Source organism: Sebastes umbrosus, chromosome 4, assembly GCF_015220745.1.
Source record: "Sebastes umbrosus isolate fSebUmb1 chromosome 4, fSebUmb1.pri, whole genome shotgun sequence".
NCBI lineage: Eukaryota > Metazoa > Chordata > Actinopteri > Perciformes > Sebastidae > Sebastes > Sebastes umbrosus.
Window position 1 is genome coordinate 26,995,027 of NC_051272.1, and position 26,486 is coordinate 27,021,512.

The window sequence follows — 26,486 nt, forward strand, 5'->3', positions numbered from 1 at the left end:
ATGTTGGGAAGCGTCGCATCCCCTCGCGATAAAAAACGCCACTGTGGACACGTACCATTAGACCATAGGAATAACATGTATGAATTTTGAAAATGGGTGTATTTCCCATTTAATTTAAATGGAATCGAAGTAAGATAAGATAAGATAAGATAAGATTTTCCTTTATTAGTCCTGCAGTGGGGACATTTGCATTGTACAGCAGAAAAGGGGATAGTGCAAAAAACAAGATGCATCAGCTAACACAGTAAAAAAGAGCTAAACAAAGTGTAACAAATCATGAACAATTTAAATAGAAGGAAGTATAAAAATAGGAGCAGTATATACAGTATTGACAGTAAACAGACCATTAACAACATTGCACAAGTGGAAAATGATATTGCACAGTGAGAATGAATGAATGAATGAATGAAATTCCAACTGAAAATATCAGGTTATTGTCAGTTTTTTGGTGTGTAAGTGGTCTACGGGGATATAAAGAGTATAAAGTAAGATTAAAGGAAAATACTCAGGAAAAGTACAAGTGCCTCAGTAATTACAGTAGCCTAATTGAGTTAATGTAGGCCTACTTAGTTGCATGCCACCACTGATCATAGTCCTATGTAGGAACTTAACCAGAATCTTTTATTTTGAAAACAGCAGACCGGAAGTAGTTGTTGGCAGACTATCGCTGCTATCCAGCTAGCTCATTAGCTGGTTAGCTCATCTGAACCAAAATCCAACGTTTGCAGCCGAGGAGGGGGTCAGGTGAGAGTGTTTGCACTACATGTTACGGTGTGATCTCGTGTGTTTTAGTTTGAGTTGTTTCCGGCAATATTGCAGCCAGTGACGTGGTGTCGTTTTGTTGTATAATTGTCATTATTTTGCAGTAAACCATTAAACCAGAGAGAGATTAGCCAGATGAACAGCTTTAGCTAGCTTGCCACTCTGTGTTGCTAGGCAACAGGACTCTCCACTGGGTGTCTGGTAAAGCCTGTAATTACATTAGTGAGGCAAAACCACGCTTTGTCACCTGACAGCCTGTTATGTGCTTATTTTCACAAATTACTCTCTAAAAAGAACTGAAATATTAAAGTGCCTCCTACTGTCTGTCTGCTTGTCTTCTCTTGGCTCTGATTAGGGATCTACAGTAGGCACCATGTTGGTCCCCATATTCACACTGAAGCTGAACCACAAGATCAACCCTCGCATGGTGACTGTTGGGAAATTTGATGGAGTCCACCCATGCCTTACTGCAGCCACACAGGCTGGAAAGGTGAGGGGATGAACATTTTAATTTCGAAATGTATTTCGAACATGTAGAATACAAAAATAAAGAAAATAAAAAATAAAGAAAAAGAATGATCATACCAACAAGTGGACAGTCAGAAACAAGTAGTATTTACATACAATGAAAAGCGTAAGAAAAATAAATTGTCAACACTTGATGCCTTGATTTACATATTCGAAAAGGAGTGAGAAGAAGTATAAACTTATTTAATCCTACCCCTTCTCCATAAGTCAATTATTCATTATTAACCAGCTTCCTTATTGAGCCATACATATACTCTAATTACATTTTCCTAAATTTTTCTAACTATAATGAATGAACGAACATTTTCACTGTTCCAACATATATTTGGTGAATTCGTAATGAGCAAAAACTAGATTGTATAGCATGGTTGCTCTCTGAGTAGTGAGTGCATGCTAAATAATTTTCTCTGGTATTTATTTACAAATCCCATGTTTTTGTGGCCTTGTTATAACATTGTGGAAAGAGAGTAACCATATTCTGAACTTTTACTTACACATAGTTTCTGTATTCTCCCACGTTACCTGCCTGATATCAAACAGAATTGAGTGGGCAGATTCAAAGGTCTGGACCCAGGCAACCACTTTACAATACTTCCCCACATCTCTTATAGATTTCACTCATTACAACACACGTTCACTTTGGATTATAGAATACCTCTCTTACTTTTAATGCTTACTATACGTCATACTTTATATGTTTCCACCTCATGCCCTGAATTATCTCTGTTTCTCTCGAAAAGGTTTTTATCCATAACCCCCATGCTCGTGGTCAGCGACCTGTGGCCCACCGACTGAGCCAGAGCACACAAGACTCTGACATCTCACTCCTCAACATCAACCAGGCAGTCACTTGTCTGACGGCAGGAACGCTCGGACCAAACACCACTGGGGACACACTGTTGGTGGGATCCCAGACCAACCTGCTGGCCTATGATGTCCATGACAATGCTGATATATTCTACAGAGAGGTGAGTGGAACTGAGGAGAATAAGTGGAGGGATACATTTGGATGTAGTGGTAGGTCTTACCGGGAGTGGAGTCTAAGACGATGAAACAATGAACACTGTATATTGCTTGTTATCACTTAACACAGGTGTTTTTTGTAAAAAAAAAGTTCTGCTTAACCCTTGAATGCATGCCTCGGGTCTTTAGCAACCCGGGACTACATTACACCACTAGATGACACAATCAAACACTCAACATCATGGTAGTCCACAAACTATTTGTTTTTAATAGTGTCCTGGTGCCAAAAACGATAAAAAGCATTGTTATTTTAATGTTCTAAAAAGTTTATAATGTTGGTAAACCCCAAGGTATGGAAGAGTGTTACATTGTTTTATTGTGTTGTCCTCTTTGACCTGATGATGGCACTGTTGTCTCACTGTTACTATGAATAAATACAGACACAATGATGACAAAGTTTGTTTTTAGCTCTCTGTCACAGAAACAAAATGGGGCAGCACCTGGGTATCAGGTATAGATGCATACCAGTATTTTCTTTGATATTGGAGGGTTTTAATGTGACAGCTGCTCTGGAAATGAAGATCTACCTGAGACTACTGATGGTGAGGAATTAGTTTTTGTGCCATTTATGAATCAGATCATTTAAAGGCAGAACTGGAGCATGAGAAACAGTCAAGATACTGTCCAAGTAGTGGTCCCAAGAGAAGTTGGGACTGATGAGGGAACCTCATATGATTATCTCAACTGCCTTGATCTTGTTGCTATATACGAGCAAGTAGTTTTCCTGGCCAAATTGCCAACTTGGGAAGCCAGAAGATCTCACAAGTGTTGCAACATGCACAACCATGTTGCAATGATGATTGCAAGCAAGCGACTGTGACTTGTGAGTGCTGATTAATTTGGCTTTGGTAGATGTTGGTCTATGGGAAGTTACAGTAGGCTATGTGTAAAATAGTACAGTATAAACATGAAATAGAACATATTATGCCAAAATATATTATTGAGTTCTTGCCAAAATAAAAATCATGGTAAAAATAAATCATAAATGGCAAAAATATTTTTTTTGTGTTTGCTATTATAAGTAATTCCTTCCCAAAAGTTTACAAGCAATATGATTTGAATATATGGCTTGAAGCTGGGGGAAGCAGCATTTTCTTTGCCCAATTTTTGGCATTATTGGGCAACTCCATAATCTTTCAGCATATTGTAATTCAAGTGATACCCCAGGGTAGGCAGTTTTCTGGTAAAGGCACAACAAATCCCCCCCGCCTGAATTTGGAAATAAAGCCTTGCTCTTGCAGCTCTCCTCTCTCCCCTCTCTGTCCTAAACCCCTCCCACCAGACAAGCACAGGCATATGCATGTGCTCCATAGAGTAACCTGTACAAGTACTAGTCATTCATTTCCAACATCCCGATCATCATTGTGATCCTGATGCCGTTATATAGCAGCAATTCTATGCTAATTACCATCCTGTTTTCATCTCTCTAGATGTAGAGAGAAAATGCTGCTAATAATTTAACTCTCTGCTAACCGTAGACGTTGTGCTGCAGTGGCGAGCAGAAGACTATTAGCTAACTAAAAACAACATTTTCTCTCCATCTCTGAAACACTTCGCTGATAATGTCAGACTCTCTTCTTGATAAGTCCTTCTTCCTTTTTTAGGGTTACTTTGTATCTTGCAGGATATATATGCATCTGCATTTGTAGAACAGCCAATAGTAACGCTCTCTCTCTGAAATGACCTGTGACTTGCCAAAGTCTCCTGTCACGGGCTAGATTTTCTAAAGCCTGAAAACAAGAGAGGAAGTCTCGTTTTCTCTCAGAACATTTGAATTACAATATGATGAAAGGTTATTATGGATTTTTTGCCCAATGATGCCACAAATATACTGCCTACCCCAGTTTTAATCTGAGTACGTTGCTGAAGACTGATTCCTGTTCCTTTTTGAGTGATTTTGCTGACAAATAGACAACTGGAGTGAGCACATCTATGCAGCTATGCTGTGTCTGTGTAGAACTGAATTCTTTAAAAATAGAAAAAAAATGTCAGAATGGTTCAAGCAGCAATGCTTCACCAACTGGAGAGGAGCCTCGCTGTCAGCATGTTGTACAGTATTTCATCTTAAAGGACTTTGTTTCTATTTCTTCTATGTGTGTGTGTGGGTGGGTGTAGGTGACAGATGGGGCCAATGCTATTGTGTTGGGGAAACTCGGGGACATCTCAACTCCTCTTGCCATCATTGGAGGGAACTGCGCCTTACAAGGCTTTGACTATGAGGGCAATGACCACTTCTGGACAGTAAGTAACAGCAAGGCAACATTTTAATATCAGAATCAGAATACTTTCAAGGAGTTGGTTTCATTGAATAGCAATATAACGCACAACTCATGAGAGAGTAACACTTCATCAAACTGTAACTGGTTTGATTGTCAACAGCATATTGTCATTTGTTATATTTCTGCATATCCAACAATTTTCTAGCCACGTATTGGACAAAATAATTTGCCAAATGTATTTGATTAAGCGTATTCATTTTACACAAGTAGACAAGTGAATGCAATTTTTGTCATTATGATTATTTTCATTCCCTGTCAAGATTAATCATTCCTTGGCTGAATCAACTAAATGAACGTATTCATGAAGTGTCTTGTTTTTAGGTAACTGGCGATAATGTCAGGTCTGTGGTGCTCTGTGACTTCACTGGGGATGGGAAAAATGAGGTAAGTCCTGAAAGGCTGGCAGTCTGAGACACATGCTGTGTAGTCGCTGCGTCCGATTCCAGAGCTTTGTTTGCCTGTCTTCCTCCTATCTCTATCCCATTTTCTATAGCTCTCTATTTTGAAAATGTTTAAAGTTGTTTCTGAACTATAGATACGAGTTAAATGAAAGATTCATTCATACTGACATGATAATTTGTTGATTCCAAAAAAATGTAGCCCGCAAGTGTGTATTTTGTTCACAGCTCCTGGTAGGATCGGAAGACTTTGACATCAGGGTGTTCAAAGAGGATGAGCTTGTATCTGAGATGACTGAAAATGAGGTAAATGGATGAAATGTGTCTCACTCTTTTTAAGCTTATTGACTCCAGAGAAAATCCATCAATACTGACAGTATTGTATTAACAGCGTGTTTTTTAAACACTAAATTGTGTTTTGTACAGGGGACAGTCGCACCATAATACTTGAAATCACCATTGCACTGTTATAAATGTCCCTCTGTCCTTCCCCATACAGACAGTAACATCACTGTGCCATATGCATGGCAGCAGGTTTGGCTATGCTCTGGCCAATGGCACTGTGGGAGTTTATGACCGCACCGCTCGCTATTGGAGAATTAAGGTACCGCAGTCATTTATGATAGTGTCGTCTTGGACAAGAGGGGCTGACCTAAGACAGAAATAATAAACATTAGTAGTTACAATTCAAATATTTGGCATTTGGTGGGTGTAGGTGTAATATCTGTTTCCATCAGCCTTTCCCTCTGAAAACCTTACGCCAGATTCATACTGGACGCAGAAGCGCTGTGATTCAATAGAGAAGCGCTGCCTGCTTCCTTTGGGCACCCATGTTGACCAATCGGGCTGTTCACACAGGATGCGCCCAGCTCGTGATCTTTAGTGATAGACTCAGCATCTGGTCTATTTTCTCTCTCCAGGGGAGCAGAATTGCTTGTTGACCGAAGCAGAGAAATGCTCTTCATGTGGAAACAGCCAGGCTACTGCTTTTGCGGTGCTTCCGCATCCAGTGTGAAACGGCGTTAGTTTTATTTGTTCTATGTCTGTGTCCGTCACTTTTATGTCTATTATCATGCTAACTGTCCGATATCTTGTTACATGTCCTTAACCATTTGAGCCTGCATGATATTTTAATTGATTGACTCCACACTCTTTAAAGGGTAACTTCAGTATTTTTCAACTTGGATCCTATTTTACAATGTTTTTGTGTCTAACTGACTAATAGGTTTAACAATCAACAATTTCTGAAATTGGTCCAGTATTGAGGGAGAGTGTTTTAGCTGCTCACGTGCTGCAATATGATTCTATGGGGGCAAGTTGGCATCATCATTTACGTCCACTAAAAGTGCCTGTTTTCGCCATGACAGGCTCTGGTTGTTATTATAAGTGTCTGACATTATGGAAAGAGTCTCGCTCAAGGAGAAGTTTCGTTCTGAAATCTGGTTGAATAGTGGAATACATCCATGGGGGAAATGCGAGTGCCAGCCGGGCAGAGTTTTTTGTTTTGACCAGAAAGCGTAGCTTAGTGTTATCTAAAAGATTTTCAATGTCATGGCTGAATATTTCGATGATTTCAAACATGTGCACAAGGTCTTTGAATTCAATGGCCGCCCATTTTTATTTGAGCCAGAGTATACAGATATTCAGATTTCACAACGAGACTTCTCCTTGAGCGGGACTTGGACACAATAACAAACAGACCGGATCAAGCGAAAGGTAAAGAAAACATTTTATTTCTCTGTATTGTCCTTTTCATAATGTTGTCAGACACTTATAATAACAATCTGAGCCTGTCAGTGGAAAAAAACAAACACTTTTAGTAAACAAAACATTACATCACTTACCCTTGCAGCTCGTTTCCAGGCTGCTGGATACAGCGCTCTCCCTTAATACAGGGCCAATTAAAAAAAATATTGTTCCCGTTAGTCACTTACGCACAAAAACATGCATCCAGGTTGAAATATACCGAAATTGACAATTAAGTACCATTTTCACCCATACCTTAAATGTAATATGTCTCCATTTACTTTCTAATAATGTGTTTTTTCTCTCCCCAATCAGTCTAAGAATCATGCAATGAGCATCCATGCCTTTGACCTGAATGCTGATGGGGTGGTGGAGCTTATCACTGGCTGGTCCAATGGAAAGGTCAGCTCACAACCTGGCAGGCCTGGCATTTAGAAACAACAACAAACAATTCTCACACTTCAGAAATCTGATTTGTAATTACATTTGTGGACACAACAAGTCATTCATTGTTTCATTCATTCACAGTATCTCTAGCTAGTCTTCAGTCTTTGATCACATTCCCCTCTTATATCAGATTGATGCTCGCAGCGACCGCACAGGCGAGGTCATTTTCAAAGACAACTTCTCCTCTTCTGTGGCCGGAGTGGTGGAGGGAGACTACAGGTTGGATGGCCAGAAACAACTAATATGCACCTCCATAGAGGGAGAGGGTATGTTGTTTGGCTGTGTCTGCCTGTATCTTTTTTGCCTACATATGCTTAAGAAGACATGTTGGAACTGGTTAAATATAGACGAGTTGATTTATTGTTTTGTGATACTTACTGTCCTTTCATATCAGCTCTAATTAAATTAATTTAACCCAAAAATTCGAAAAGAATGCATCCTCCAAAAGACAAAATATTGTGCGTTTGTGATATATATGCTTTATTTAAACAATGGAACTTACAACAGGTTTGGGAAGTTCTGTGTTTGAGCGGCAACTCTAGCACACTCCCCATCTACCCAGACACGGAAACTAGAAATCCAAGCTGAAATAGCCTGTAGTTCCTCCTTGCATCCATCTTGCATCCAGCGCCGTCATTTGTCACGCCAAATGACGGCGCTGGATGCAGATTTTGCAACAGGAGAACTCCGCTTTTTCGGTCAATATAGCACGCACTGAGAAATGTATTGCTTCAATTGACTACATTTACCATCAAAACTGATTGGACATCCACATAAAAAGGTGTAAAGCTTAAAAAGTTAATTCAGACATTTGGGAGAACTGACCATTTAAGCTTGGATGAGGATGTCATCAGTGTTGTAAATGTGTGTATCTTATAGTCCGTGGTTACCTGCCAGCCAGTAAAGACCTCAAAGGGAATCTCATGGACTCCAGTGCTGAACAGGACCTCATTAGAGAGCTCAGCCAACGCAGACAGAATCTGTTGCTGGAGCTACGCAACTATGATGAGAATGCCAAGGTACATATATTTATTCCATCATTTATTTATTTTTCATTTAAGTTTGTATTTGTTTTAACAGTTTGAAATTATACAAAAGTAAAGATATTACAAATATGATTGAAATATATGAAATATATTCAAAGATAAATAAATTAAAAAAGATTTTGTTCCTTGAATATGGCGATATGTAGATGTTCATTTTACCTTTTGGTTCATTTTACTGATTTTGATGACCTCCTGGCTCTTTTCTTGAGTCAGATTCTCAACTTTGAACTCAAGATGTTTCAAAATACACAGAATCCGTCGCAACCATGTTTGCTGAACAAAATCACACAGTTGATGAGAATAAACAATTTTATTCTCATCATATTTTGGCCTCATACCCGTTTGTTTCAGAGATAGCAGACTTCATATAGACCATCACATGATTCTTAATCGACATTAGGGTGTATATTATTGTATATGCTAACATCCACACAAACTGTACAATGTTTCAGGGTGTGTCAGAGACAAACAGCGGGGTGGGTGTCATACCAGCCAACACTCAGCTCCAGACAGCGTTGTCAGTGAGACCTGCTACAGAGGATCAGAAGGCTCATGTAGAGCTCAGCATTTCAACACCAAATGGTAGTGTTTTAGCACTTAAGCTGAGAATTTCAAGCATGTCGAGGACTGAGTAAACATTAAGTCCCAAATCCCTGAATCTCTGTTTTATCCTCTCCAGAAACCATTATCCGTGCAGTGCTCATCTTTGCAGAGGGGATATTTGAGGGGGAGAGTCACGTTGTCCACCCAAGCGTCCAGAACCTGTCAGGCTGTGTCCGAGTCCCCATTGTCCCCCCAAAAGACATACCAGTAGATCTGCACATCAAAGCCTTTGTTGGAGGGAAAACTAGGTAGGATGTGTGAGTAAGTAAAGGATGTATTGTATATTTCTTCCCATGTAATTAAAATCTCTATTTTGTTTTCTGCAGCACCCAATTCCACGTGTTTGAAATCACTCGTCAGCTGCCTCGTTTCTCAATGTATGACATCACTGTTGACTCCTCAGCTGCTCCGCCCAGTGGGAGGGTCACCTTCAGCATCAACGACCGACCGCAGCGGGTAGGCTGTCAGAGTTTCTCACAGGAAGACAGAGGACAATAGGAAGAATGATTTGTGATGTTCAAGGCAATAACATGCTGATATATGTTTGCTAATTCAAATCTATATGTGTGTGTGTGTGTGTGTGTGTGTTTGTGTGTGTGTTTGCGTGTAGGTGGTGATGTGGCTGAATCAGAACTTCTTGCTTCCAGAAGGAGTAGACAGTCCTGACATCACTTTTAATTCACTAAGAGGAGGGGGACTGTTGTCCATCAGTATGGCCAGCAATGGACAGGTACAAACACACACATCAGTTATGTGTTTAGCTATAAGCTTCAGTCAGAATCAGTGGTTGTTTGATGTTACACTTTTGTACATTTTTTTCAGCCAGCTTTAACTTTACATTAACAAGAGAATCAAATTGCAAGTGCTTGAGCTTTGCAGCTCAAAACGTAAACATTGAAGTCACTGTGATTTGCTATTACCAATGAAATCAATGGGACTTTCTATTTAGCAATAATAATAATAATAATAATCTATTTGAAAAATCATCGTCATCCATCATAATCATCATCAGTTTAACTCTCACATTTTAGCTAATTTTGGACAAAACTCACTAATGCATTTCATTCATCATACCATACACAGCCCCAAACTTGTCTTGCATTATCTTGTCTAGTAGCAAGTAGCTGCAAGTGAAATTGCATAGTAAGTACAAGTGCAAAGTCAATTTAATTAATTACATTAAAGGGATAGTTCTGAGTCTTTGAAGTGGGGATGTATGAGGTACTTATCATAGTCAGTGTATTACCTACAGTCGATGGCGGTCTATAGGGTCAGATCATTCTCAATATTAATGAATACACACAGAGGTATTCACAAATGTATTTTGTGATCTATATATAAATGACTCTCTCCTCAAAAGTATTTTTCACTTCACACAAAAATATATATTGTTGTATATATGTATGTATGTATGGAGTCATCACTGTATGTAGAGAGGACAGCTAGCTTTGGCGAAGTGGTTCAAACATTTGATTTGTGCATCCCTGACTGCTATGGTGCTGCTACCCTCAACTTTGACTGAAACCAAAATGAAAATGTTATACAGTCTGCCAGACCTCATTCAGCTGACAAACATATATCATTTGGCAAACAAATAGCTAAGCTTACATCAGCCAGCTAGCGTTAGCGTTAGCCAGCTGTCAATAGCAACACGCCGGGTGCCGGTGGTCTCACCTTCAACATCGTGGATGTAACCTTCAATCCAGTTGCTGTATCTCTTTGATTGGATTCTTTTGGGGATCTTTACAGACTTATCTGCCCATGTTTGATTGTTTCAAAACTTAGCTGGGGTGCACAAGTCAAATGTTTTGACCACTTCTCCAAAGTTAGCTATCTAACTACTTTTTGTGTTGATGTTCACCCTGTGCATGACCTAAATCGTACCCCCGTGGGGAGACATCTGATTGGCTACAGAAAATCGGTGCATGTCAGGGGAGTCTCAAACAACCCACACACAAATGCGATGAAGTTCACAAATGACAAGCAGTTTGTAAATGCAGGTTCAACAGTTTGTATATAAATGTAACAACATCCAAATATGTTTTTGATGAAACTTGCAAATACTTTTAAACCCATATATATGTGAATTTCTATTGCATTTATTTAAAACAAGAAATATTTGTGTGTGCACCAGAAATATATTTGTTAACCTTATTTTTTATGTGTGGATTTTTTTTTTACATTTATATACAATGATAACTATTTTTGTGTGCATTGAAAAATATTTTTGTGGAGAGAGTCATTTATATATAAATTACAAAATACATGTAAATCCTTCTGTGTGCATTCATTAATATTGAGGCTGATCTGACTTCATAGCGGTCGGCACGCCCCCAGCTTGGAGAAGCAGACAGGAGTACCAGCATGGAAGCAAAGCAATGTACTGCTGTGGACAGGGGCAGCAGCAAAACATAGTTTTGCCACCTAGTAAAACAGCCCACCTGAAAAATGGTCAGTTTAAGAGTATGCTCTATTTCGAATATTTTTGCCAGTTTACCTTGCAGTCAGACAGCCTTTCTGACGAGGAACTGAAGTCGTTATATCCAGCTATGCTCTCTTCAAAGCCACCACACTCCATTGACAAATAGAGAAATTTTACCGCGCAGAACACAGGAGTTACTATTTTTCCGCTACCTCGATTGGTTAGTTTGTGTTATTGTTTGACTTTAATGAATCCGAGCTAACCCTTTAAAACATCAATTGTGACTGTGTAAATAATTAATACTTTACCTTATCAAGAGCAAGCAAAATATTGATGTTAATTGGCACAAAGTTACAATAGCTCTTGGCATTTCCTTTAAATCAGCTAAAATCAGACAGTTGATTAATCTCTAATTTGCCCAATTAGATCACTCTGAGAACCGATGACATCGACCTAGCAGGAGATCTGGTCCAATCACTCGCCTCCTTCCTGGCAATAGAGGACTTGTCAGCAGAAGCAGACTTCCCCGGATACTTTGAGGAGCTACGCACTACACTCACTGAGGTTTGGCTTTAATGAGATTGAAACTTCTGGTGTCATAAACATTTAATACTCCAAGACACAATACCTTCCGTCCATCGTCACATGTACATTGACCTGTACATGTCCATTATGACTACAGTTTTGACTTCAACAGCACCCTGTGTAAAAGGTTTGCCAAGGCTGAGAGAAGTCAGCCTTGAATGTGATAAATTATTTATTTGTCAGGAGAGAGAATGTTGTTGTTGTTGGTGGTGGTGCTGTGGTTTAATAGTGAGTCTTAAATATCTGTACGCTAGGTGGATGAGTTCCACTCTGTCCATCAGAAGCTAACTGCAGCCATGGCCGACCACTCCAACTACATCAGAAACATGCTGGTGCAAGCAGAGGACGCTCGCCTTATGGGTGAAATGTGAGTTACCACGATATGCACAGACTATATTAAACTGGTCTCATTTATAATCCTTGTGAAATACTATAATATGTGAAATACACATGGGCAATACTTTAAACTCTCTGTTATAGACCTTTTTCAGCAGACATATTGACAATGATACAGGGGCGGACTGGGACCGAAATTCAACCCGGGACTTTGAGATGGAGAGACCCTTTAATGCGAGCAGCCGGAGCGCACAAGCTGGCTGTAATTTTAACACTAATACAGTTTATATGATAGAACAATATAAAGAATATTTTTTGATCCAGTTTGAATTGCACCACGAATCACACATATGTTTGTCAATTTAAAAGATATTTTTTCAAGTCAAGACAGTCTCAGTTTGTCGTAGGTTTGTCGTAGTATCATTTAGTTTTGTGTGAAACCGCTCAGTGAGCTACATCTCTCGTCTTGCACAATATACTTCACCAACCCTAGCTAGCTAACTAGCTAACTGAGCTATGACAGCCTCAGCGAGTGAGACACGACTTTTGGGTGTGTAGTCTTTCTGTTTACGTATTTTCAGTCTCATACTTAAACAGTTTTACAACAAACTGCCACTTTCTTGACTTAAAATTATCTTTCAAATTGACAAACATCATATGTGTAATTCATGGCGCAATCCAAACGGGATCAAGAAATTATTTGTCTCTCGCCGTTGGTCACGTTCATATTTTTTCTTAAATAAGGTTCCGTGGTGGTCCACCGGAAGGGGCGGGACACCGGCTCTTTTTTAAGGGTTGGTTCAGGTTTAGGTAGGGGGAAACACATACCAATGGGAAACAGTACTCGACACAACACTGGCCACACACAACGACTGCTGATGACTTTTTTTCCTGCTAAATGTGTGTGTTGGGTTGACAAAGAAAGAAAGACCAGCCCACCACAAAAATTCCAGAGCTTCCCGATGGCCAGTCCGCCCCTGCATCGATAACAATTTTTGAAGGCTGCGTGCCATTTAGGTCAGCCACGCCCAGAGTCGGAGCCGTGGTATTGTGCATGCTTGTTTAAAGGCATCAAATAGAAAAAGCCATCATTAAAGTCGATTGCCTTTCGCGTAATCTGGCGGATCCTCACCAGCAAATGAGCGGGGAGCTCCACGCGCTGGCAACACGAAGGGAAGCCGAACATTGTTCATTTGCACATACCGCCCACATTGCAAATTTGCAATTGGCAAAGTTTCCCCTTACAATATTACTGAAATGTAAAAAACTATCATCTTCTGAAACAGAGCAATTGTACCAAAAACAAATACGCTCAGTTGCCAGTTTATTAGGTACACCTAGCTAAAACTAATCAGTCTAATACAACAGTTCTACAATAAATCCTACCTTCATGTATGTTACAGTGTTCAGTCTTTCTTGAAATTGTTTTCTGGAGGCTGTAGTTCGTGGTCCTGTTGAATTGTATTGTGTTATAATGAAAGGTGTTACTAATTTTTAATGTACCCTCACTGATATAAACGGGATGGGCAAAATATTATAAATCCCTCTTAGTATAATTTACAATTCAACTACAGCACAAGCCTCCAAAATGACCACAAAATTGAATCAACACCTCTCTAAAACAGTTTCAACAAAAAAACTTGCAACCAAATGTGTATTTCATCATATATGTTGATTAAACTGATATAAGATTATTTATTTTTTTTACCACAGGACCAAACCAACTAACTGTTTCTCTCCCTCTTTCCCCCATACTTTCTCTCTGATTTTCTGTCTTGCCCTCTGTAGGACAACTATGAAGAAGCGTTACAGAGAGCTGTACGATCTAAACAGGGATCTGATCAACGAGTATAAAATCCGCTCTAACAACCACAATGCACTACTGGCCTGCCTCAAGTCTGTCAACCAGGCCATACAGCGGGCTGGTAGACTCCGAGGTAGGCCACTGTGTGTTTGTGTGTGTGAGTGCATGTGTAAGATGTACTGTAACATACACAATTCCTTAACAACAGTACTGTATGTGGGCTGACAGGCTTGGAGTCCACTTTTAGTCACCAAAAAGTCATTCAACTTTAGTCAGAATGTTTTTCTCTCTTAATTTTGTCAGCTATTTTTTTTTAATCTTAGTCCTGTTTAGTCATCAGATTATATTGAACATTTATGTGATTTTAGTCAATCTTGTCAAAATCTGGTCCGTTGTGAGAGACAATTCGCACCACCCAACATGTCAAAATATGCGTTACTCAACCAACCAAACCCGACCCAACCCGACCTGCCAACTTTATGAATTATAGTAGCACAATTGTCAGGACTGAGGTGTGAGACAAGAATGACAGAGACGGAGTGTGTGCTGACTTGACTATGACTTGTCCCAAACTGCATGTGATTATCATAAAGTGGGCACGTCTGTAAAGGGGAGATTTGTGGGTACCCATAGAACCCATTTTCATTCACATATCTTGAGGTCAGAACTCAAAGGACCCCTTTGAAAATGACCATGCCAGTTTTTCCTTGACAAACTTTAGCGCACGTTTGGAGCGTTATTTAGCGTTCTTCCTGACAAGCTAGTATGACATGGTTGGTAACAATGGATTCCTTAGGTTTTTTAGTTTCATATGATGCCAGTATCTTCTTTACCTTTAAAACTGAGCCCACTAAAACCTAAAAATCTCAAGTTGCGTTACTGTGTTAAAGAAATTAGTGGCGTTAAAACGACTTTGCATTAACGCGTTAATACCGCGTTAACTTTGACAGCCCTCATTTGTACATATATGTATATGTGTATTCAACGATAATAACAAAGTGTATTGGGGGATCCTTAAGAAGAAAACAAAACAGGCATACTGATTTCACTATCAAATGGAAATGAACAGAGTTTAGAAGCTTAAAAGCTTAAAAGCAATTGTGTCATCCTTTTATGTGTTGTTACATCTTGCATACCTGTCTTGTCGCCTCATATTAATCTGTCTGTCGCTGTTCCTCCATCTCCTCAGTGGGTAAGCCCAAGAACCAAGTGATCTCTGCCTGCCGCGACGCCATCAAGAGCAATAACGTCAACGCGCTCTTCAGGATCATGAGAGCCGGCACTGCATCCTCCTGAGGGTGGAAGTGGTGGGATGCAGGAATGGACAAATATATTTAAAGTATAAGCACAACTGATCATTACTGTAATCTATCTATTTTAAGCGTGGCACCAGCAAGGAAGTTTCCCCAGAATGATGGGACGAGAACTACACGTGGACATGAAAAGGGACGCTGTTGTAGCCTTAATCAATCTTTTTTCCAGGATTTAAGAATAAGCAACAGCCTGGCAGCAACATTTGGCACCAGCACCATAATACTTTTACTCTATGTGAAAACTTGAAATTCTGCTAGCTCACAGAAATAAAATGCCGACCATGGATTTAGTGCACTTGGAAGAGCTCAATTTAGTGCAGTTACAGCTTAGCTAGGTAATTGTCAAAATTAGTGGAATGCAGGCAGGAGTGACGCAACTGTTAGAGAGTTCAGCTGGACCAAAAGGGGGAGTGGAGTGCTTCCACCAAACTGTTTCTCGGAAGCAATGGAACAAAGATATTCTGAATCAATGGTGCTTCAGAGGAATTCATTTTAATCCATTAATCTAATCTAATCAAGGTTCAACATATTGCTGCTGTCTAAACCTCATGGAAAAACAAAAAATTAGACCTTTTCTTCAGTTTTATGCTCACGTAAATCTGTCTGATAACATCAGTAGTTAGCCAAATGTTCACTGAATGTACTAGAGGTGTTCCAGGTGGCGTTGCACATTTGTCTAAGAAATGTTTAAACTTCAGAAAAGAAACTGTCCGTTTCCACAAAGACTAGAAAATGACCATCTGCTGGATCAGCGCCGTGATTGTTTAATCCAGCTGACACAGTGATGTTTAGAGAGAGCACAGCTGGAGCGAGATAGAGAGCAGCTTCCTCTCAGAGAGTCGTGCCATTGAAATCATTGGTGGCCCCGATAGTTCTGTGACGGCCGCCCTCTCAGACTCAGGTCTCTGCTCCCAGCTGTTTGTGTTTGTGTGCTGTTTGTAGCCAAAGAAAACTATTCTAAATGAATGGATGTCACAGAGGACCAACGATGTGTGTTTACCTTTTGTAGATTGTACACAGAGATTGTAAATGTAATTGTGTGTTTGTTGCAGAAAACTATTATTAAATTAACTTATGTTTTAAAGGTTTCTTTGTATTTGGTATTTTTTTATTTTTTTTTTAAACTTTGGGATCTCTGCTAGAGTTTAAAGTAATGTGCTACAGGTTGGAACAAAGTTTGGCTGCACAGCATGGGCTTGAAATGACCGAATACACCAATGGGCCATTGCATGTATAATAACGGGGGAAGAAGTGAGAGGAGAAATCATGATGAATTGAAAAATGTGACTTTCCAGTTTTTGGACATACATCTGCCATTTATGCTGCATATTTCAAAGGTGTTTTATTTATATATTTGTGTCAGTTTAGCTGTACTATACCCTGTATCCAGCAAGTTGTAAAGACCGAAACCCCACAGAAAAATTTTCACTTTGTACTTTCAGCTTTTCCAACCTCATCTTGCCAACTTTCTGAATAGTTCTGATTGGATGCACACATGTTCACTTACGAGCTGCATTCTATAGGCGCTACATATGGTTCAGTAAAGAGCCAGTCTATAGTCATAAATAACTATCACTGCTGCTCATGCTGTGTGTGTGTGTGCGCGTGCGCGCGTGCGTGCGTGCGTGTGTGTTGCTTAAACTAGTGAACTATTTAGCTGGCCTTGATCTTTTACTACCTTGTAGAGACCAGCTAGTAAAGGACATGACTCATTATCATGACTTTAACTCTGCACTTTGATTTATATTCCTCTCATCTCTTTCTTCCTTCATCCTCCTCAGTTTGCTGTGTTGGCATCTGGCTTCAAGTCGCTCCGCTCCAGCTTTAGTCACGTGGTCAGGCTAAGATGCTGCGTTCAAGGGCTCCTTCTTAGCTCGTCCCTCTGACAACTGGCTCATAAATCCCGATAAATTCTAGTAAGTACTTCCGAATTGACAGATGAGTTGTTGGTAAAACTACTTATATACTACACACCTTTTTTTTAGTAATTTATATTAAAAAAAAGGATTATTAAATATAATATCCTATGCTGTATTCAGATTATATGGGTATAACTCCCTTACAGAGACACGCTCATAATTACAGTGTTTGTAACAATCAGTTACTTTTGTACAGAGACGTTGAACCTAAAACTGACAACAGGCCGTGTTAGTTATATTTCCTGAATAGCTGACCCTACATGAAGAAAAAATCTTTCTAAAAATGAATTTATAATTTCCTACACTCGAGTTTATTTCGTTGACAGTGCATCTTTGGATATTTCCTACAGCACTTGAAGGCAACCGCAGCTCGTGAAGACAGGCTCAGCGCCAGGTAACTCTTTGTAACCTTCGTCACCAACACACACACACACACACACGCTCATATACAGTCTCTCCTCTTCTCTCATTGGGTCTTTGTCTTTGGAAACTTTTGGACATCAGTCTCTGTGTCTGCAGAGCAGGAGGCTGTGTTGCAGCTCCTCACATCCTCAGCCCAGATGTTTCCAGTTTGACCTCCCCCTCCGCTGGGTCTGGTAAGTTTGAATGACTTGCATTAACCAGGGAACATTTCCTAACTATTGTGGTTATAAAAACCAGAGCAGACTTGTTGTTGATCCTGTGAAACATGCGGAATATAGAGCGAGAAAGGATTGGTCACTTTCTGTTTTAGACTGCGCAAGAAGTTTGCGAGGCTTGTTGGTCATGCTTTTGAGGAATGTGTTGCTGTTTGACAGAGACAGATAGCTGTGATTAGACTGTCACATATATAACAGGGCATCATTTAGGGATGTCCGCATATTAAAAAGACTGTTGGGACACAGTGTTCTTTGAAAGAGTTGGTACCCTCATACTCACTTACATAAGACAGACACTCCCCCTTCTGAACGGAATAGATGGAGATCGAGGAAAAGACATGTTGGTGATTGCAATTTCATCACCAAGCAATAACTTTGAATATTAATAATTTATATTGTTTATCCTCGAACGGTAACTGCTTCAAGGTGATGTGCAGCAGGTAACTACACTGAAAAAAAAAGTCCTTTGGATTTACTTGATTTTAATGTGAACATCGGTCCCACATGATCAGAATGTCAATATCATTTTCTTCTTTTTCTCAATCAATTATTGCTCATCAAACCAAAATGTTTAATTCACATTAGACTGTTTAAAAGAATCATGTTGATTCAACACATTATTTTCCAGTTACAATAATACCAATTTATTGTGTAATGCTAAAGTAATTTCATCATAAATGTGCTAAATGTGATGCTGAGCTTTGAACATATATGTTCAAAGCTCAGCATCACATTTAGCCAGTTTCAGCAAAGATGCCAGGACACCTTTTGAACTCCAAATGACAAAAACCATGCTACTGAGACGTAAGTAAGCACTGTATTAAAATTGGAAGGGAAAGTAGATGTTTGGCTGTGTCTTTTGGTCTAGAAAAGACGATGCACTAGACTCTAGTGCATCGTATTTGCTTTTTTTTTTGCCTTTATTCCTCAAAAGAAGATGTGAGAGGGTTTCACAATCACTTCCAGGCAAAGTTCATCCTCCTTAGGAGAAGAGGGGAAGGGACAAGAAGTATCAATATCCTCTTTGCAACAGGGAGCATCACAGTTAATGAAAATGTGTTGTTTTCCAGGATGCCCCCACCCATTGGTGCCTGAGGAGAAGGGGAGGATGAAGCCCAACACGATGGACGTACATCCCGTGATATGAGTTTTTTTTACAGACAAATTGTGAAGTTTGAAGACTGTTTGAGGTGATGTTTAGCAATGCAGCAGGGCGTAGGAAGGAGAATCGCCACATCGCTTCATCAAATTCTGCAGAGTAGTCTGCAAACTCAAATCTGGTCTATATCAGCCTCCACTGCTGTCTGCAAAGCAGCATGAACTGCAGCCGTCCCTGTCCACTGCAGTCCTGTTCGATACTTAACTGAAGTCAGTGTCTTCAGAAGATGCTGAGGAAGATCGCAGCAATGAGGAGGATCCTGCATGTGAAGGGAGATGTGTTGTGCACGATGATGCTACTGGTGCTCTTCTGTGTGCTGCTCTATGCCCGCCAGGTAAGGATGGACCCACTCACAGCATAGGAACTAGACAATACAGCCTTCTCCTTCTCATAAATTCTTTAAAATCACCTGTCCACTTCCCATGTCCCATGAAATCCCACCAATTTTTCCAGGCCGTGCTTTCCTCTGGGTGGGACAGGCCTGTGTGGAGGCTGGATTTCCATGGCTCTACCAGCTCCAGCAGGACCTTACTGGGTGCCAGTAGGGCTAAAGTAGGCCAGGAGTCTCCAGGGGTATGAGCTGATATGATTCAAGTTGTGAATGTATGTGCTTGTTTGCATGTAGGTTTCAGAATCAAAATATCTTCATAATGTATAATGGGTATAATGATAATGGGTGCACTAAAAATGAGCGTTTCCACCCCGGTGTCATGTTTCCATCACTACCGATCGGAGCTGGAGCCGATAAATACCCGTGACTACTGTAGAGTAATTTGTCCCGGTAATGAATGCCGATGCTAACCTTTCCCACTGAAGACTAAAGCCAGATGTTAGCGGGTGTCTGTGGGTTTTTTGTCCAGTGGGAAAGGTGCTTTCTGTTATACCGTTTTTCCACCAAAATTAGCATGTATATTTAAATTTTTAAACACGGGAAAGTCTGCTGAAAATAGGCTGTAGACTCCTTGTCCATTACGAGTACGGCCACACCAGAAGCAGGGTTAGTAAACATTAAAAATGTTACGCTGGTTACCTATTTTTTTTGCATCTGTTACTTAGTCTCTCTTTCAAACTTTCAAACCACTGTTGGTGTTTGTTACAACAGCGGAAAGACTAACAAAGATGGTTTTGAAGAGTTTTATTTGGTTTCTGTGGAGTTTTTGGAGCAAGTGTTTTACGACAATCAGCGAGGTAAAATAACTGTTGCCTGACTGGTGTCTGGTGGCTTTGAGGAGAGCATATTAATTGTATATTATACCCCCGCGACAACGTAGTCGGGGGTATATTGCACTCCGCATGTCTGTCCGTCCTTCTGTCCGTTTGCGTGTCACACTTTCGTTTCTGGAGCAGAACTCGGAAACTGTTTAACTGAGGAACTTCAAATTTTGTATGATGGTTGACAGTGTGGTTTAGTTGTGCCTTTTGGGTGTTAGAAGTCTAGGGTGCCCAAAACGTTTGAAATTTTGGCCAAAAACTGTGATTTTTTTCGACTTCAATTTTGTTTTTCCGGAGTAGAACTCTGAAACTTATTTAACTTAGGAACTTCGAATTTGGTCTGATGGTTGACAGTGCGGTCTAGTTGTGCCTTTTGGTGAATAGAAGTCCAGGGTGACCAAAATTTTTGACATTTTTCCAAAAGGGCAAAACCTTTGGCCCTACTTTAGTAGGGGTCAAGCAGTGCACGGGGGTATGTGAGCCATGCTCACTTTTGCCTTGTTTTCACAGTGTTTACTGCTGAGCTGAAATCCACAACCAGTGTTCGAGCACGGTACAATATGTGCTGTTTGAATATTCATACTGCATATGTAGAGTGCATCAGTGTATGTACACACAGTATGTTTGTATTTATGTTTGCGTGAATGTCCATCTGTACTGATCCACAGAGGGTCCAACACATTTTATAATGAACTTGGTAGAGATAAACATGGAGCAGTATAAACAGAAATTATGATACTAGTTTTCAATATTAGTTGTTTTAGTTTTGACCTTTCTTTTTCACATAAAACTTTATTATATGTTCATTAAGATAACATGTACTTGTTATAATGAATGTCCTCCGTCCTCTGTCTCACATCATTTTTCCTAATTAGCAGATCCCATCCAGCCCTTCAGAGCCACAGCTGCCTCCCTGCAACCCCCAGCCCAAGTCCAAACCTCCTCAGCCCAAGGCCAAACCTCCTCAGTCCAAGACCAAATCACTGCAGCCCAAGTCCAAACCTCCTCAGTCTAAGTCCAAACCTCAGGTTAAATCTAAGGGGAAATCCAAGTCGCGACGGAAGAATGCTGTGCCGACTAAGGCCGCTGGCAAGCCCCTGCCCACAATGCCACCTTTTGACTTTGAGGGTTATCTGAGAGAAAAGGACAACAGAAACTTTAAGCTGCTCATAGACCAGCCAGACAAATGTCACATCGGAGGAGCAGTGGTGGAAGAAGGAGGAGGAAGTAAAGGGTCTACTACTACTCCCTACATGCTCATTGCGGTGAAATCCATCCCTGCAGATTTTGATAAACGTCAGGTAAAATACGCCATGTTGTATGTAGGACATTGCCAAAAAATGTACGCTTTTGAAAAATTTGTTGTGAATTAGTACAGAAATTAGGCTAAATTTTCACCCAAGCTATTTAGTGTCTTAAAGCTCGTTGTTTTTGTTTTACGGCACGCATCTTTGCTGTTTTGTTTTACTCTCACTGCTCTCAGTGTAGTTCATTGTAGCAGCCAGAGGCTGTTTTCAGTGAAAAAAGTTCTGATAGACCCACTGTACACTACCTGCCCAGCACTAAACAGCAGACGGACAAAGTTAGCAACTAGCTTGTGAACACAGTGGAGCATTTAGCAGCCAGATATTTCCTTCAGGAATTGGTGGTGACCAAAACTAGAGCTAAAAGGAGAGTGAATATTGGACTTACATTTGTCACAAGAATGCAGTTGGATTTGAGAGACAGCCATGATTGGATTTTATATCTCCATTCATATACAGATCTGTTTATAGAGATTAATAGAAAGATAAATCACTGTCAGATGATAGCCGATGGCCAATGCATTGCGCCTCTTTTGTTCTCCACACAAGAGTGTTAACCTGCATGCAGCTAAAGCCTGCTCAAAGTTGATTGGTCAATACTACTCGGACAGAACACTTCTGATACCAAAATCAAAAACATTTTATTCACTCAGTCAATTTCTTGGTCAGCAAAATAATCTCTTTCTCTCTGCACTTAATTATTTCTAGGTGGTACGTCGGACATGGGGTAAAGAGGGACTTATCCAAAATGGTGTGACCATCCGTACCGTTTTCCTGCTAGGGGTTCCCAGGAATCGGACTGCTCTGCCTCTGTGGGATCGGCTCTTGACCTACGAGAGTCAAACCTTTAGGGATATCCTGCTTTGGGACTTTGAAGACACCTTCTTCAACCTGACACTGAAGGAAACACATTTTCTGGAATGGGTTAACAGCAGCTGTCCTCACGTCAAGTCAGTGTTTATAAGCTTAAATCAGGAGTTGAACTGATTCTTAGCTTAATGTGATTCATATCTGATGCTCTTCCTATTATCTCTTCTCATACAGATTCATCTTCAAGGGTGATGCTGATGTGTATGTTAATGTGGAGAATATACTAGAGATGCTACAAGGTCAAAAGCCAGACAAGGATCTGTTTGTTGGTGATATTATTATCCATGCTAAACCCATTCGCCGGCGCAGTTCCAAATACTATGTGCCAGAGTTTGTTTATGGAGGGGGTTTGTACCCGAATTACGCAGGGGGAGGAGGGTTTGTCATGTCGGGACATACGGCTCGGAGACTTAGCTCTGCCTGTCAACAGGTACTTCACAGTTCGACAGTTTTAATATTTTAGTGTGTCAGTTTTTAGAATTCTTTGATCTATAATGTTTTTTTTCACTTCCAGGTGGAGTTGTTCCCCATTGATGATGTCTTTCTGGGAATGTGCCTCCAGCTGATTGGAGTCAAACCATCACGCCACCAGGGCTTTCGGACCTTCGGAATTCCCCGACCATCTGCAGCACCCCACCTTCAGACCTTTGACCCCTGTTTCTACAGGGAACTAATGGTTGTTCACAGCCTCAGTGTTCCTCAGATCTGGCTCATGTGGAACCTCCTGCACGACCCCAAGCTGAGCTGCCACAACAGGACTAGCCCGACATCCTGGCCCTTTAAGTGGAAGGATAAGATGGGAGTAACGACAGGAGTAGAGAAGGACTACGGTGAGAAGCAGGTGTTTGTCACACATTAGTGACTCCCTGCAGGGCCGAGTGGGATCTGCAAAAGCCCTAGCAAGGACAAAACGGTTATAAAGCAGGATCTGTGGGCAACTTCAAAGGTTTGTGATGTGTTCAAAAGCACAGTTGAGTTATATGAGACTTTATCCAAGCTGGTAGATCATCTTTGGGGAAATGAATTGGCAAAGACTTCAGATTTTTTCAGCGAGGAAGCCCAAAGAGAATTTGGGCTTTTGCCATCCAAGCCCATCTGTGCATTCATACAGTGAACAACCATGCAGCAAGACCTTGATTTGCAAAGAAGATTGTGACTTTTGAATGTTTATTCTTCAGAATGTATTGTGTTATAATTGTTTACACAGAGACATAGTAAGATCTATAAGGACAACATAACGACATGTGGTTAGCTGGTTTAACCTCATCCAAGCGTAAAAGCACCCATGTGTCTGAGACCTCAACATTGTTAATATACTGACTCACATTGGACTGTGAGGACAGCAGGACTGGAGATGGATGTGTGTACTGGGTGCGTGGAAGGACAGTAGGGACTTTTTGTGTTCTCACCGTGAATCACTAGCAGAGATGCTCCTCACTCCCTTATGCTGGATAGAGGCACAAATGGTCAGTTATACTATCTGTTCCCTGGAGGGCAAACAATGAAGCCTAAATGGGAACCAGCTGGGACCATAGCGCGCGCGCACACACACACACACACACACACACACAAAACCTCTGCTGAATGTTTGTGGAAAAGTCTGCTATTTGAGGAGTCAGATGTGTACTTTCATGTGAACACTATTATTACTATAATTATAATGATTTGATTTTTTGTATGTGTAATTCTGTTTTTTGTTAAAAAACTCTTCATATCTTTAACCTCATATGTTTTCAAAATGTTCAATGTAACTGCATTTCAACAGCAAAACATGTTCACAGACCTAGACAGATCGAAACGGATTGTCTATTAGTGTGATTGTTCAACAAGCTCATGTGCTCTGGACTGCAGCTGGTGCCCATTTTGCCATGCTAGCTGTGTGGCTCTACGTTTAGACTGAAATGTCTCCACTATTTCATTGGTGCTGAGAGGATGTGTGCTAATAACTTTGATGATCCCACAATGAGGTTGCCATTTGTGGTTTTGAGTGAAATGCCTCAACATATATTGGATGGATTGCCATAAAATTTGGTACACACATTCATGTTCCCCTCAGAATGAATTGTAATAACTGTGATCCCCAATTTAATTTAATTTAATTCATTATTTAGATTTTGCACTCTGTTTAACTCATCAAAAAGTGTATTAACACCAACAGCTAGTTTGATTTTAAATGTTAAAGTTAAAATGTTTTGAAGGGAAAATCTCCATCAATACTTTGCATGTACCACACAACCCTGTGTACTGAATGTGCTTTTTGAATAAAGGTTAGTAGATGTCTAGGGCTACAAGGAACTGAATGTTTCCTTCCTTCATTAATTAATTCCTGCCAAAACCTCTTACAGAGGCCCGGTTGGCAAGAAGTTTGCCGAAAAGAAGTGCCAAAACAATGTCGTCCTGGTTGGGGAAGAGCAAACCTGTTATAGCTGAGACAGAATTTAACAAGAAATGCAGCTACAAGATTAGCTTCACACATCATCCAAAGGTCTTCATTGTTATGTCTGTTGTTAAGCGAAACAACATGGTATCCGACTTGCTTCAGTAATGAAAGTGAGATGCGACGTCTTAGTGTAAGCCTGAATGCACGCACACTACAGTGTAAGGTGTAAAAGCACAGTAGAGTTGATCAGAGAGCGTTTTCATTTCTGGGCCACTGGATTTTATATTAAAAATACATGTCCTCACATTTTCAGAAGGCATTATACCAATACACCTCCATTTTTTACAGTCTGAAAACTAATGTTATATATATAAAAAAAAGCAAGAGAAACCATGTGGAAACAGCACCCACTCCAACTCCCTCTCCCCTCTCCTTTGGTGCTGTCATTACAGCCAGCCAGCTGCTCAGCAGAAATGTTTGTTAGCAATGTCCAGTGTGTGTTTTGGGGTTTTTCCGTCTATCAGGCTGTACATACATACGTCCCTTCCATTCTTGTGAACACGATATCTCAGGAACGCCTGGAGGGATTTTTTTTCAAATTAGGCACAAACGTCTACTTGGACTCAAGGATGAACTGATTAGATTGTGGTGGTCAAAGGTCAAGGTCACTGTGACCTCACGTCTGTCCCATCCTTGTGAATGTGATATCTCAGGAACGCCTTGAAGGAATTTCTTCAAATTTGTCACAAACGTCCACTTGGACTTAAGGGCGAACTGATTTGATTTTGGTGGTCAAAGGTCACTGTGACCATATATCCGTCCCATTCTTGTGAAATCGATATCTCAGGATCGCCTGAAGGGAATTGTATTACATCTGGCTCAAACATCCAATTTGATCATGTATTGTTTTATTGTGTCACAGGGACAGCTGCCCCATGAACCTGCTTCATAAAGGTGTATACGGAGGGAAAGAGAAAAGACCCAAGGTGTTGTACAAGATTTGAATTTATTGTCCATGAAAACTGATGCAAAAAGTCTGTTTAAAAAGTGGTGAACAGGTTCTGTTATTGGAGCAAGAGAGACTGTATATGTTTTGTAAATGTTTGTATAAATGTGACTGTTTTCTGTCCAGACTGCTGAATGAACAAAGGGACTTGAAGGGCCTGGAGGAGACGAGAACTGGAGTGCATGGAACAAACATTTGGTAACTATCAAATCAAGTAATAGTAGTAGTTGTAGTTGTTGTAGTAGCTGTTGTAGTAACATTAGTAGTAGTAGTCATATAAAAAAGTCATAGTATAAAATGTCATAGTATAGTATGCCATAAAATTCCATAAAAAGGTCATAGTATAGTATGTCATAAATATGTCATAGAAAAATGTCGTAATATAGTATGCCATGTTCCTAGAGTCTCCAAAAGTAGAATGAGGGCCAGAGCCTTCAGCTATCAAGCTCCTCTTCTGTGGAACTAGCTCCCAGTTTCAGTCCGGGAGGCAGACACCCTCTCCACATTTAAGAGTAGGCTTAAGACTTTCCTCTTTGTTAATGCTTATAGTTAGGGCTGGCCCAGGTCTGGCTCAGGCTACCTTGGACTAGCCCCTAGTTATGCTGCCATAGGCCTAGACTGCCGGGGGACTTCCTATGACACACTGAGCTCCTCTCTCCTTCTCCTTCTGTATATATTCATGTCCCATTCATGCAAGTTACTAACT

At 40.4% G+C, this 26,486-nt stretch overlaps 2 protein-coding genes across 6 annotated transcripts; both read left to right on the top strand.

The window, feature by feature from the left end:
• The first annotated feature begins 580 nt into the window (after positions 1 to 580).
• On the top strand, positions 581 to 16,380 carry bbs2 (Bardet-Biedl syndrome 2). Of its 2 annotated transcripts, none has more exons than XM_037766599.1 (18): positions 581 to 744; positions 1,118 to 1,252; positions 2,031 to 2,258; positions 4,429 to 4,554; positions 4,914 to 4,976; positions 5,219 to 5,296; positions 5,490 to 5,594; positions 7,052 to 7,138; positions 7,314 to 7,449; positions 8,063 to 8,202; positions 8,682 to 8,811; positions 8,909 to 9,080; positions 9,159 to 9,288; positions 9,443 to 9,562; positions 11,681 to 11,818; positions 12,094 to 12,206; positions 13,964 to 14,112; positions 15,169 to 16,380. In XM_037766599.1, exons 2-18 carry the CDS (start codon positions 1,136 to 1,138, stop codon positions 15,273 to 15,275), a joined length of 2,139 nt encoding a protein of 712 aa, XP_037622527.1. In that variant the 5' UTR covers positions 581 to 744; positions 1,118 to 1,135; the 3' UTR covers positions 15,276 to 16,380. The 2 variants fall into 2 exon arrangements, with proteins under 2 accessions (XP_037622527.1, XP_037622528.1); XM_037766600.1 differs by lacking the exon at positions 581 to 744 and adding an exon at positions 862 to 963.
• Positions 16,381 to 17,632: 1,252 nt separating this feature from the next.
• Positions 17,633 to 24,689, top strand: b3gnt9 (UDP-GlcNAc:betaGal beta-1,3-N-acetylglucosaminyltransferase 9). 4 transcript variants are annotated; one of them, XM_037766606.1, is made up of 7 exons: positions 17,633 to 17,807; positions 18,920 to 19,342; positions 19,462 to 19,581; positions 21,096 to 21,521; positions 22,233 to 22,474; positions 22,569 to 22,824; positions 22,909 to 24,689. In XM_037766606.1, the coding sequence occupies exons 2-7, from the start codon at positions 19,235 to 19,237 to the stop codon at positions 23,251 to 23,253; spliced, it is 1,497 nt and encodes a 498-aa protein (XP_037622534.1). In that variant the 5' UTR covers positions 17,633 to 17,807; positions 18,920 to 19,234; the 3' UTR covers positions 23,254 to 24,689. The 4 variants fall into 4 exon arrangements, with proteins under 4 accessions (XP_037622534.1, XP_037622537.1, XP_037622538.1 ...); XM_037766609.1 differs by having other exon boundaries at positions 21,099 to 21,521; XM_037766607.1 differs by lacking the exon at positions 17,633 to 17,807 and adding an exon at positions 18,560 to 18,653.
• Positions 24,690 to 26,486: the final 1,797 nt, after the last annotated feature.